The 14411-nt window shown below is 39.9% G+C and overlaps 1 protein-coding gene across 1 annotated transcript; it reads left to right on the top strand.

Annotated features, from left to right (window-relative positions):
* Positions 1–76: 76 nt before the first annotated feature.
* LOC139366380 (glutathione S-transferase P-like) lies at positions 77–11160 on the top strand. The gene is made up of 7 exons (XM_071103811.1): positions 77–159; positions 3312–3347; positions 6436–6542; positions 6847–6934; positions 7134–7237; positions 10448–10549; positions 10757–11160. Coding segments are annotated over exons 1-7 (627 nt in total). The 5' UTR covers positions 77–158; the 3' UTR covers positions 10946–11160.
* Positions 11161–14411: the final 3251 nt, after the last annotated feature.

Raw genomic sequence — 14411 nt, 5'->3', positions numbered from 1 at the left:
ATTCAAGGCAACAACGTAACTAACTTGTAAGTCAGTATGACTTTGCAGAAAGTGACAGATGTGGGCGTGTAGTTGGGAGTTTAGAAAGGGACAACCCCCCGTTCCATTTTCAAACGTGTTCATTTCACTGGTCACTGTCAGAGCCACTGCACCACAAAAGTAAGTACCTAGCTTTAGACAACAATTGCAAAATATAGTTCCGTTATAAGAAATAAAGCGATGTGCAATAGATGGCTAGGACTTTAGAATTTATACTGCGCACAGTCAGATGTTTGTTCTATAGTCGGTCGTGCACGCGGGCGAGCTTTTGCCTTTGAATTAGGTTAACTTTAACTAGCCTACCTTGCCATTAAATTCATTTTGCAACTAAAACTGTTCCTCGACGGTATACGAAAAATAAGACCAATAGCTAGCTAGTTGGAAGTTATGCTAATTTCTTGGCTAAACCTGGGTTATGTAGCTAGTTAGCTAACTGAACAACAGATTGTCCTCCCACCCAGTTATGCATGGTGGTTGACAGTTGGAATTTTTTTATTTTCAGAATTTATTTTTTTTTATTTTCAGAATTCATTCAAGTTTCATATTCGAGGATATCTATGCTTGAGTTGGTTGAAGTGCTGTCAGACTGACTGGGTGAATTTGAGCTTCCTGGCTAGCTAAACTAGGGGTGTATTCATTAGTATGATTCCGTTGCAAACGTAACGTTTTGCAACGAAAATGAGTTGATATTGGCCAAACTCGGGTAGATCCCTCCCCGTTTAGTGACATTTACTCTGGTTGCTTCCGTTTGTTTCCTAGAGTAAACGTTTTGCAACTGAATCTGACGAATGAATACACCCCTGACATAGCCCGGATGCTTGATATGCAAAAATGCCACATACGCCAGATTGACCACACTTCTAGATTTGTTTGCTAACAAAAACAATCGTTTATTCAAATAAGGGCATGGGCTTTTCACATGCAAATAGCATTTACAACTTGGCCTATACTCAAGCAATAAGGCATCTCGGGGGGTTGTGGTATATGGCCAATATACCAGGGCTAATGGCTGTTCTTACGCGCGGCTCAACGCAGAGTGCCTGGATACAGCCCTTAGCCGTGATAAATTGGCAATATACCACAAACCCCTGAGGTGCCTTATTGCTATTATAAACTGGTTACCAACGTAATTAGAGCAGTAAACATGCATGTTTTGTTATACCCGTGGTATACCATCTGATATTAAAAATAAAAAATGTTTTTTTAAATTCCTGTTCTGAGCATCTGAGATTTACTATGCAATCTGACACACGTCAAATCAGTTTCCTTGATCTTCTGATCTTGGGTGAAGATAATGTTCTATACACTGATATTTACAGGAAACCTACTGATCGTAACAGTTTGATGGCTCACTGTTGTCACCCACTTACCTTAAAAAACAGTTTGCCCTATAGCCAATTCTGTCGAATCAAAATAATTTACAAAAAACAATCAGATTCGACAGAAATATGGCTGAGACGCAAAGAAAATTCAAGGAGAGGGGGTACAAAAATGGTCAGATTAATACTGCCATTGAGAAAATTCTAAACAAAACATGACCTTTTTCAAGGTCAATCTCGCAAAAGAAGCGTTCTTGTTTTCTACCTACCCGCTATTCAAAGTGCTCCGAACAAATTAAGGGAATCGTTCACAAACATTATCATATTCTAAGATCTGATGACAGTATCTGTAATGTTTTCGGACCCTCCCCTGGTCGTATTCTCGCGGGGCAGAAATATCAGAGAACAATTGGTAAACTCTGATTTACCACCCCAAGATATCCCTGCACAACATCTATTTGCGCCCCCTACTGGATGGAAACTATAAGTGTAATGGCTGTGTTCAATGCAATGGCACTTATAAATGTAGATCCTTCAAACACCCCCAAACAGGGAAACGGATCCCAATCATAGGTGTTATCACGTGCTCTACTAAGGCAGTTATTTGTCTTATAACTTGTCCTTGTGGTAAAAAGTATGTGGGTAAAACAAAGCGCAAATTCAAAGGACGAACCTCAGAGCATCGTAGCACCATTAGGTGCAAAAACTTGACTTACCCAGTTGCGGCCCAAGTTTTGGAAGCAAACCACTCTGTCGTCCCTACCTGTCGTCCCTACGTTATATTGGCATCAAACATGTCACCCTCCCTAGGAGGATAATTTATTGTTAAAATGAGAGGCTGCCTGGATCTTTAATTTAAAGACCCTTGCTCCCTTCGGTGTGAATGTAGACTTTGATCCATTCTTGTGATTATTGTGATTTTGCTATTGTAAATGTTTGTAGGCTTATGTAGCCAAATTGTATCTATGATCATATGCTATCCATTTGTTTTTTTGTATGCTATTTTAATAACAGAGAATTAACCAATGATATCAGGCTGCACCTGGCCATGGTTACAGACACGTGTGTGTGTCTTTTGACACTATTTAAACTAGTCACCCCGCAGTGTTTGTCATTATTCCCTGATGAAGACAGCTTGTCTTTCAAAACGTTGGACGTTAGGTTATTACATTTTTGCATCTGAGCTCCTAGAGTGTGCGGCTCTCCTTTAAATTTAAGTGTTCTACTCCGCTAGCCAGCACCTCGCCTAAATAGGTGTCCAGTTCTTTCGCCTGTATACCATCTAAGGCTCGAGCCTCCCAAGTTTATATTATAAACCACAGGTATGACAACATTTTATTTTTTTCTGCTCTAGTTCCGTCTTGCCTAAGAACAGCCCTTAGCCGTGGTATATTGGCCATATTGGGCTCCCGAGTGGCGCAGCGGTCTAAGGCACTGCATCTCAGTGAAAGAGGCATCACTACAGTTCCTGGTTCGAATCCAGCCTGTATCGCATCCGGTCGTGATTGGGTGTCCCATAGGGCAGTGGTCAATTGGCCCAGCGTTGTCCGGTTTTGGCCGGGGTAGGCAGTCATTGTAAATAAGAATTTTTTTTCTTAACCGACTTGCCTAGTTAAATAAAGGTAAAATAAAAAATATATAAAACTAAATTCCACACCCCCTCGGGCCTTATTGTTTAAATATACTATATTTGTAGTATTTAATACTAAAGTCTCTTTGCTTTTAAAAAGTAAAAAAGTACTCATTAGTATTTTCTTCCAAAGGCAGCTATTTCATTTATATATATCTATATATGTATATGTATATGTATATGTGTATATGTATATGTGTATGTGTGTAGATATGTATATATGTGGATGGATGGATGTGTGTGTATATATGTGTATAGGTATATTTTCATCAGTGTATTTTCTTGTAATGAATTGACACATGTTTTGTATCTCCTCTCTCCAGTGGGTCCCTACACAATCACCTACTTTGGAGTCCGAGGTATGTGGAGCCAGTTAATCCTATTCAACATCACATGACAGCCTGGTTATTGTTTTGAAGTAATACTAGTCTACCATTGGAGAGTGCATGGTTGTTCATGCATTTCCTGTTAAAATACGCTTTTTATATTGATATAGCTAACTATTACCAAAATTATTCCTGCAATTGTAGTCTCTCTAAAAAATGGTGTATGTATTGTAAGACAAAAGCCTTGCACCTGTTACTGCTCACATTCATGAAATGTTTAGTGTCATTCATTACCCAGTAGCCTACTGCAGCAGCTTGACTCAATACTCAATATTGTGTTTCTATTGGTTTAATAACATAAACTGGAGGTGAAGTCATTCCAGGTCATCTTAACACCATGTGTGATCTTTCACACAGATTTTATGACCTGGATTTCACCCACAATGGCTGTTCACTTTGCAGCCTCACCCATCCCTTTTGATTGTTATCACAGAAAATACTTGGACTACTAGGTTGGCTCAGCTGGCCCCCATGGTCACCGTTCATACACTTAAAACAGTCTGTGTTCCTTCTGTGTCTGCTGCTTACATTATTCATGGTGCTTTAGCACTGAGAAGGGCTGGCTTTCAGTCAGGAGGAGCATGTGACCCAGGTTAATGTGAGGTGAACAATCATGTCATGGGACTAGGGTTGCACATTTTGGGGAATATTCAGAGGTGGGAATTAACAGGAATCTATGGGAATTAACAGAAATATATGCAAATTAATATTAATACCATTTAAATGTAGATGTTTTTTGCATTGGATATATTTACCATATCATATGGAGACAGAAACATAAACCTTTTACCTTATCATAAGTAGACATAATTGCAAATTATTAAATCCTTCCAATAGAAATAAAATAAAAACTATTTAGTTTCAAATTGAACTTCAATTAAATGAGTTGACTCTTCACATGGGATAATTTCACTGAGCAAAAAACGGGAATATTGAATGATCCCCAATGATCCATCGCATCACCCAAAAAAAACTTTTAACATGCATCTATAAAATGATAGTCTAGAAACTAAAGCTTTGGTTGTCTTCCTCTCAGGCTTTCATGTCTTCTACCTGGACCTCCTCAATGTCCACCTCTTGAACATTAGACTGAGACCTCATCTTCACTGTCACTTTCCAACCTTGTTGAGGATGGCTCGTTGTCAGGCTCAAAAAGCCTCATATTTGCCCGGATGGCCACCAATTTTTCAACCGTTGTATTGGTCAGCCTGTTGCGTGCTTTGGTGTCTGTGTTCCCAAACAAGGACCAGTTGCGCACCGAGGTGGCTGATGTTGGTTGGAGTTGGAGGATGATGGAGGCAACAGGGGAAAGAGCCTTAGATCCACAAAGTCCCTTCCACCAGGTGGCTGATGAGATATGTTGGCACGACTGCCATATTGCATCTCCATCCCAAAGCCGTTGCTTGGTAGTGTACTTCGCTAGACTGCCAAGAGCCTTGCCCTCATCCAGGCCAAGGTGGCGAGACACGGTAGTGATGAAACTATAGGCCTTGTTGATCTCTGCACCAGACAGGATGTTCTTGCCAACATACTTGTGGTCCTACCTGTACGCTGCGGCGTATAGTATGGACTTCAGGCAGAAGTCGTCATGCATTTTGATGTATTTCAGAAATGTAGTTTCCTCTGCTTGGAGTAACAGTGAATAGGTTTCAGGCTGCTTACCACTCTCTCCTAAAATACATAATCCAGGAAGATCCTTTTGATGGGCCTGTCCATATTGACAGAGTGTGATATGGCCATTTCTAGGAGAGAGTCCTCCCCTCCAGGAGACTATCAGACATGATGACAACACCACTCCAACAGGTGTTGCTGGGCAGCTTCAGTGTGGTGCTCTTATTCTTCTCATTTTGCTTGGTGAGGTAGATTGCTGCAATAACTTGATGACCCTTCACATACCTAACAATTTCCTTGGTTCTCTTGTAGTGTATCCATTGTTTTCAGTCAGTGTCATGATGTCCTTGAGGAGCAGATTCAATGCATGAGCAGCACACCCAATGGGTGTGATGTGAGGGTAGGACCCCTCCACTTTAGACCAAGCAGCCTTTATGTGCACAGCATTCTATCACCAGTGCAAATACCTTCTGTGATCCAAGGTCATTCATGACTGCTTCCAGCTCATCTGCAATGTAGAGACCGGTGTGTCTGTAGTCCCTTGTGTCTGTGCTCTTGTAGAATACTGGTTGAGAGGTAGCGACGATGTAGTTAATTATTCCTTGCCCACGATTATTTGACCACCCATCAGAGATGATCATGTATGTTATAAAATATATTCACCCCACCCAGTATTGTAATCAAAACTTACCAGAAAGCATGTAGTCCTTGGCTCAGACAGCATAGTAGTGTGGGCTCAATGGCATCTCATTAGTGTGCAAGATCTTGAGAATCAGCTGTACATGTGATGGAAGAATGCACTGTGCATGCAGAGGGTTGCAATTCCATTGAATTGGGGATAGTTTAACCAAAATATGCCACAAGACCTAGAATTGCCTTGTGTGTATCCTACAATAAAAGGTTCACTGTTATAAGCTAACTTTTTTTTATGAATTTAAGATAAATTCCCGGGCTTAACTCCCCATTTAAAAATTGTATTACATTTACAGGTAAGTTTCCGACCCTTTGTAACCCTACATGGGACTAAAGGTTCATTGATTTGAACCCCAATTTTTTTTTTTGTACTTGAATAATCAAGAAGGTCGTATAAATAATCCCAGAGATAAAATAGCCTTTTTATTTCTGGATATAAGCTGCCTTTTTATAGACCTACTACTGTACATCAACAAGAAAGCAAACTTTGCACCCCTTCATATTTTACTTCGGCTTACAGTCTTACCTGTTTATTTTTTATCTAGTCTGGAATGCATATATTTACACAACACTAGTGATATTTATAACGCATTATATCTGTGCCAAAGCGTCTAATGATGCCATGTCTTATGATGCCATGTCTTATGATGCCATGTCTTATGATGCCATGTCTTATGATGCCATGTCTTATGATGCCATGTCTTATGATTGAGAGTTGCTTTGTTTTTGTTGACCTGTTCTGTCTCGTGTACCACAGGACGCTGTGGCGCTATGAGGATCATGATGGCCGACCAGGGCCAGGAATGGAAGGAGATCCTGATGGACTTCGCTGACTGGACGAAAGGAGATCTGAAAGCCTCTTGTGTGAGTGGGGAATGGATCATTCTTTTGTTGCCATCTTTCATTTGTCAACCTGTTCAGTTGAGCCAGGGATGATGGTCTGTTAATAACAGCTGGGATGTGCTTGGTTTGTTTAGTGTATATTGTTTGTCTCAACAATCTCTGCCTGTACATTCCATTATTCATATTGAAGTAAAGAGATTTTACCTCATTAACTCAGTTGCTATCAATGTAGAGTTTATTCAGCTACAATATATATGTAAACCCCATGTCCCAATTAGTTGTTACAATCTATAATAAATAACACTACTTATTTTTTTGGTTTTAGGTATTTGGTCAGTTGCCCAAGTTTGAAGATGGAGGATTGGTCCTGTACCAATCCAATGCCATTCTGAGGCACTTGGGCCGCAATCATGGTAATTGATCTCAATTGTGATGTCATATACACAGAGAAAACAAAACATTAAGAACACCTGCTCTTTCCATGGTATAGGCTGACCAGGTGAAAGCTATGTTTGATATTTACATTGTTTTCCTCACTCCATTTATCCTTTAATCTCTCAAATGTTAGACTGAAATGTTATTTCTACTTTCACCTAACTCGAACACACACAGATGCCTATGGGAAAGATGGAAAGGAGGCTGCCCTCATTGACATGATGTGTGATGGCGTTGAGGACCTTCGTCTTAAATATGTAAAAATGATTTACCAGGAATACGTAAGTATTCACCAAGGCTGAAATTCTGACTAAGTTCATACAGTTCATACAAAATGTTCCTTTACTAATGCAGTGCAGTAAAAAAAAACATTTGGTTCAATGTGTGTCGCCTGACAACGTGATCGGGAAAATAAAAAACATTTGATTTCTGAAATATACAATACACCTGCAGTGAAGCCGCGCGACAACTACATCATACCAGTCATCCAACAGACTCCCATTCAGAGCGACAACTACATCATACCAGTCATCCAACAGACTCCCATTCAGAGCGACAACTACATCATACCAGTCATCCAACAGACTCCCATTCAGAGCGACATTTAAGGGCACGTTGACAGCTCTCCCACCAGGCCAAGAAACGTTTACCCCGAACCGTCCAAGACCCACAGTTCCCCAATAGCTGTCCCTCAGAATGACAGGAATCACATTTAGATTATGGTAATGCATCTTAACAGAACATGCAACTCATGTAATGAAGCAGCTAATGTCATTTTCAAACATTTGCCAAAATGCAATTTGGGGAAAAACACCATTCTAAACAGTGCACCTGGGAAGCACTATTCTAAACAGTGCACCTGATAGTGGTTCCATATGTGACAGAGATGAAAATATGTTATCTAAAGATACAACAACTAGAATGGGTTGCTAATATGACTATGATTGTGCATTTGGCTGCGTTAGGCTTTAAACTTATCGTTTTTATGATTAACCACATGACAATGATTTTGAGAAAATTAAACATTGTTATTGAAATGAAGCTGTTCCATAAATATCAAAACTGGCACACAGAACAGTGGAAATGGTAGAATAAATTGTATGCTAACCACAAACTTGAAATTCATCTGCCGCCTATAAAGTCTTTATAAAATAATTGCCTTCACATTGTCATGGTCAGATTTTGCCTTTAGGCTATTTTGAAGCAAGGAAAGACATGCCTCATAATATGACATGAAACATTCAAATTTCAAACAATGAAGTCGAAGTTTACATACACCGTAGCCAAATACATTTAAACTCTGTTTTTCACAATTCCTGACATTAAATCCTAGGAAATATTCCCTGTCTTAGGTCAGTTAGGGTCACCACTTTATTTTAAGAATGTGAAATGTCAGAATAATAGTAGAGTAATTTATTTCAGCTTTTATTTCTTTCATCACATTCCCAGTGGGTCAGAGGTTTACATGCACGCAATTAGTATTTGGTAGCATTGCCTTTAAATTTTTTAACTTGGGTCAAACATTTCGGGTAGCCGTCCACAAGCTTCCCACAATAAGTTAGGTGAATTTTGGCCCATTTCTCCTGACAGACCTGGTGTAACTGAGTCAGGTTTGTAGGCCTCCTTGCTCGCACATGCTTTTTCTGTAATGCCCACAAATTTTCTATAGGATTGAGGTCAGGGCTTTGTGATGGCCTCACCAATACCTTGACTTTGTTGTCCTTAAGCCATTTTGCCACAACTTTGTAAGTATGCTTGGGATCATTGTCCATTTGGAATAGCCATTTGCGACCAAGGTTTAACTTCCTGACTGATGTCTTGAGATGTTGCTTCAATATATCCACGTAATTTTCCTGCCTCATGATGCCATCTATTTTGTGCACCAGTCCCTCCTGTAACAAAGCACCCCACAACATGGCGCTGCCACCCCTGTGCGTCACGGTTGGGATGATGTTCTTCGGCTTGCAAGCCTCCCCCTTTTCCCTCTGAATATAACAATGGTCATTATGGCCAAACAGTTCCATTTTTGTTTCATCAGACCAGACAATATTTCTCCAAAAAGTACGATCTTTGTCCCCATGTGCAGTTGCAAACCGTAGTCTGGCTTTTTTATGGCGGTTTTGGAGCAGTGGCTTCTTCCTTGCTGAGCGGCCTTTCAGGTTATGTCGATATAGGACTCGTTTTACTGTGGATATAGATACTTTTGTACCTTTTTCCTCCAGCATCTTCACAAGGTCCTTCGCTGTTGTTCTGGGATTGATTTGCACTTTTCACACCAAAGTACGTTCATCTCTAGGAGACAAAAGGCGTCTCCTTCCTGAGCGGTGTGAAGGCTGTGTGGTCCCATGGTGTTTATACTTGCGTACTATTGTTTGTACATATGTACGTGGTACCTTCAGGCGTTTGGAAATTGCTCCCAAGGATGAACCACACTTGTGGAGGTCTACAATTTATATTCTGAAGGCTTGGCTGATTTATTTTGATTTTCCCATGATGTCAAGCAAAGAGGCACTGAGTTTCAAGGTTGGCCTTGAAATACATCCACAGGTACACCTCCAATTGACTCAAATGATGTCAATTAGCCTATCAGAAGCTTCTATAGCCATGACATCATTTTTATGGAATTTTCCAAGCTGTTTAAAGGCACAGTCAATTTTGTGTATGTGAATGTCTGACTTACTGGAATTGTGATACAGTGAAAAAATCTGTCTGAAACCAATTGTTGGAAAAATTACTTGTCATGCACAAAGTATATGTCCTAACTGACTTGCCAAAACTATAGTTTGTTAACAAGAAATGTCAAGCTCTCCCTGTAGATTTTGCGGTGAAGTATTGTTCCCATGAGAGACAGAACACTGAGCCAATCCCGGCACAACTAGAGAACATTACCAACCCATTACCAACCCGTATTTTCTGCTGTCCACCCCACCGCAGAAAGCACTGAGCTAGTCTGAAACATGCATTTTGAAACCGCCTTACTCAAGGAAGCAAAAAAAGAGACCGTGTTTTGTATTTTGTATGCGGTTTTATTACTCAATTATTTTTTTATTTTTTTTTACCTTGTTTGCAAACTGGTATGTGACATGTATTTATGCTAAAATAACATGCAAAAAAATGCAAATAAATAGCTAAACAGATGGGGCTGAAAACAGTCTCTGCCCTACCTGGTCTGAGTGATGGGTTACTACTGAATAAGATACATGATGACTAACAAATACAGACAGGCCAAAAAAAATGTATTCCCCCAAAGGTATGCAAATGAATCTATAGACCGATAAGCATTATGTGGAAATGTATTTCCATCAACTGGTATTTCCATCAATTGATAAAAAGCATTATTTTGCAACGTTTTCGTTTTTTTTCTCCCGGTCATTTTGGCAGGCAACAGTTGTATTTATTGGCTTTTCATTTGCAAGCTAATGGAAACCCTGGAAGCTTAATGTGTAAACATTTATGAAGTGTGATTATTAAACACTTTCTCTTTTTCGTAGGATACTGGTAAAGACCAATACATCAAAGACCTTCCTAACCACCTCGACAAGTTTGAAGCTGTGATGGCCAAAAACAAGACTGGTTTTCTCGTTGGTAATAAGGTAACCAATCCTGCAATGCACAAACAAAAAGAGGGCTATTTAATTATGGAGTAAGTTACCAAAATGTATTCATTAAATGGTTTGGTTCTCTTGTAATCTCAGTACTGTCTGTTACCTATCACAGAACTAGAATGAGTAGAACATGCATCGCCATTCAAGTTATATGCCATCATGAGAGAGTCTTTCTCTGTTCCCTATCCTACATAGCCTTCGTTTGCTGACTACGGTCTGTTTGAAGTGCTGCTCAACCACCTGGTGCTCTGCTCCAGTTGCCTGGATACCTCCCCCTCCCTGAAGAGCTTTGTCGAGAAGATGTCAGCCCGTCCCAAAATCAAGGCCTTCCTGAGCTCTGACGCCTACAAGAAACTGCCCATTAATGGCAATGGCAAACAGTGATATTCCTGAACAAAGAAGGCTAGATTCCATCCATTTACCTTCGCTGTAACCTGAACGGTTTTGGATAATAGTAATTTTTTACAAGTCCATCTTACACATTAGCCCACAATAAACGTGTTAACTATATGTACAATTGTTAGCTACAGAGTTGATTAATTGTAGTTTTCATATGTAAAAATAATAATAATACAAAAATAAAGGTCTTTTTGAGAGAAGTATCCAGGTCTTTTTGAAAAAAGCACTTTTGAACGTTACTGAAATTATTTGTATACACATCACTTTTATTCTCTGCAATTCTGTGAATATTATGATAACCAGCCATGTAGCAGAATGGTACATACAGTATGAGGATTCCTGGTCAGTTGCACAACTGACTGCATTCAACCGAAATGTGTCTTCTGCATTTAACCCAACCCCACAGAATCAGCGAGGTGCCTTAAGCAACGTCATGGCCGAGTAGTAGTTGGGGTAGAACGGCTGATTATACCTAAATCCGCTTCTGATTTGTATTAGTCTATAAATAAATCTCTTTGTCAAAATTCGGCATCTCTCCAATGTCTTATCCGACTAGTATTTTTGAAAGTGTAAGGATAATAATTCAGCCATAGTTGTTCTGAAATGTTTGTTTACCAAGAGGAGGGGGTTCTGTCAGGGGGGACATTTTCAGCACAACATCGACTCTGGTATTTGAAATGGCAACCTTTCAGTTACTGGACCAACTCTCTGAACCACTAGGCTACTGTACATGTCGCCCCGTTCCTGTACCGGGGGAATTCTCTCCTCTGGGAAAATCCTGTCTTCGGTTACATTCAGTAGATGATCAGTAAGGAGTACTCCTCTCCTTGGTTACATTCAGTAGAAGGTGTAGGAGGAAATTCATGACTATGGGGGATATTCCAGTATCTAGACTGTCCTCCCAGAAGTAGTAAGAAGAATCAACATAAGGTTAATTAATAGACATGTGCAAGCAGAATAAAGGCTGAGCTCAGGTGAATGAACAGAGCTGGGTCAACATGTAAAAGCGGAATGTAAGCAGAAAATGTATGCCTGTGCTGTTATAGGCCTGAGGGAAGTCATTACCTGGTCCTGTGACTAGCATTGAGACATGCAATTGCATTATGTATGTATGCCGGTGCTGTTGTAGGCCTGAGGGAAGTCATTGCCTGGTCCTGTGACTGCCTTTAGGGCATGTAGTTGTATTGTATGTCTGTGCCATTATAGGCTTGAGGAGACCCATTGTGTAGTCCTATGAGTATCATTGGACAGACACCTGCATTATGTGTGTCTTATTTTTTTTGTATCATTGCCATGGTTATGCCACCAACAGAATCTGTAAACAAGCAAGAATTGAGACTGAAAGATAATTGTGGCGAGAGGCCAAGAGGTGTTAATCCTCTACATAGAGGGGAGTGACCATGTGTGTTATCTGAAAGTGGAAACCTATAAAGCCTGAGGTCTGTGACGAGAAGGCAGTTCTTCCCTGGAATTGCTTGGCTTTGTTACTTTTTGTAATAAGGTCTATTTGAATTCACATGCTCCGGTATCTGAGAAATATTTGATTCAATATTTCCACGACAATGGTCAGTAAGAGGCACTCCTCTTGTTGGGCTTTGGGCAGTTATGGATAAATGGATGGGTGGCAGTGATGGGATAAATTCTTGCTAAAAGGTGTCATCATTTTGATGAAAAGTCTTAATGTCCAATCTCACTTGTCTTTTAAGATCCAAAACAATGGTTGCATTCCCGTGCTCAGATGTTGCATGCATCAACCAACGTTTGCGTGCCATGTCATCGACTGACAGATTTCTATAACAAATTGTGGTTATCCAGGCATTGTAAGAAATGGCATGTGTCAGCTTCGCCTGGGCAGAGGAATGCGTCCACTTTGTCCAGTCCACATTAATCCAGTGCAGGGAATCAAATACATTTAGTGCCCAATGTATATTGAACAAAAATATAAACATAACATGCAACAATTAAAGATGTTGCTTAGTTACAGTTCATAAGGAAATCAGTCTATTTAAATTCATTAGGCCCTAATCAGCCATGGGTGGGCATAGGGCGACCAATTTGGGAGCCAGGCCAAGCCAATCTGAATTGAGTTTTTCTGAACAAAAGGGTTTTATTACAGATATAAATACTCCTCAGTTTCATCAGGTGGCTGGTCTCAGACGATCCCGCAGGTGAAGAAGCAGGATGTGGAGGTTCTGGGCTGGCGTGGTTACATAATGCTATATTCTCTAAAACAATGTTGGAGGCAGCTTATGGTGGATAAATTAACATTCAATTATCTGGCAACAGCTCTGGTGGACAGTCCTGCAGTCAGCATGCCAATTGCACGCTCCCTCAACTTGAGACATTTGTGGCATTGCTCACATTTTTGAGTGGCATTTTATTGTCCCGAGCACAAGGTGCATATGTTTAATGATGATTGTGCTGCCATCCTGTTAGAAGGTAACAGATTATTTTATTACAAGGGTTCAATTGGATTTTCATTGTGTGCAATGGTGTTATTTGCCCCCTAGTGGATGTTTCTGGTACTTAGAAAGACTACGTAAACAGAAAGTAGAGAATTTGTTCTGCACGCATAGAAGCAGCTACAAACAACGCTACGGTGCAGGTCTTTCAATGTAGTTATTTCTTGTCACGCTTCAGCCTTGGAAAATATTTGTTTGTAAGTTCAATTCAAGCATTTAGCTAATGGTTATAATCTTGTTATTGATAGAGTTGCTTACATGTCAATGTTGGTTGCATTTACTCACAAATTGCAATGCTTTTCATGTATGTCGTTAGCTGTATTACTTTGCTCGTGCGTCATGCAAACGAATTGTAAAATATACAATACTGTAGTTTGTTACTGTTCCTAGTGTAATATGCTTTGTTATTCTACATAAATGGTTGTACACTATTAGAGTAATGAAAGGAGCCAATTACCATATGAGTAACAATTAGCTATATGGTTTGGCATCATGCCAGATGCATGGTACCTTAGCGCGTGCTTTGTATTTATGCAACTTCAAATGTATAATATACAGCTACTGTCGGTGTGAATTGAATACTAAAGTATATTCATTTCTGTATTTTGCAGTTTCACAACATAAACGTTTTCAATATATTCATTCAAGAAAAGTCACGCCTTGGGAGTTTTATTGAAGACTTAGTTGTTAGCTATCTGTCTAGTTTTGCATGGGAACGCAACTCAAGGGCAGAATAATGATGCTGTTTAATCAGCTTCTTGATATGCCACGCCAGTCAGGTGAATGAATTCTCTTGGCAAAGGAGAAATGCCCACTAACAGGGATGTAAACAAATTGAGCACAAATTTGGAGAGCACAACATTTCTGGGATCTTGTATTTCAGCTCATGAAACGTTGGACGAAAACTTTACACGTTGCATTTATATGTGTTCAGTATAACAAGGGCCATGTTCGAAATGATCAAAATCGTAATGTATCATGGGTAAATT

This window comes from Oncorhynchus clarkii, chromosome 14, assembly GCF_045791955.1.
Source record: "Oncorhynchus clarkii lewisi isolate Uvic-CL-2024 chromosome 14, UVic_Ocla_1.0, whole genome shotgun sequence".
Lineage (NCBI taxonomy): Eukaryota > Metazoa > Chordata > Actinopteri > Salmoniformes > Salmonidae > Oncorhynchus > Oncorhynchus clarkii.
The sequence above is the reverse complement of the archived record's forward strand: the minus strand, read 5'-3'. Positions and strand labels throughout refer to the sequence as shown.

Bases quoted from the DNA above. Each gene is read 5' to 3' on its own strand.
- LOC139366380 (XM_071103811.1), top strand. The intron at 6,543-6,846 runs GTGAGTGGGGAA...TTTTGGTTTTAG, and splicing joins GAGATCTGAAAGCCTCTTGT to GTATTTGGTCAGTTGCCCAA. The intron at 6,935-7,133 runs GTAATTGATCTC...GAACACACACAG, and splicing joins GCACTTGGGCCGCAATCATG to ATGCCTATGGGAAAGATGGA.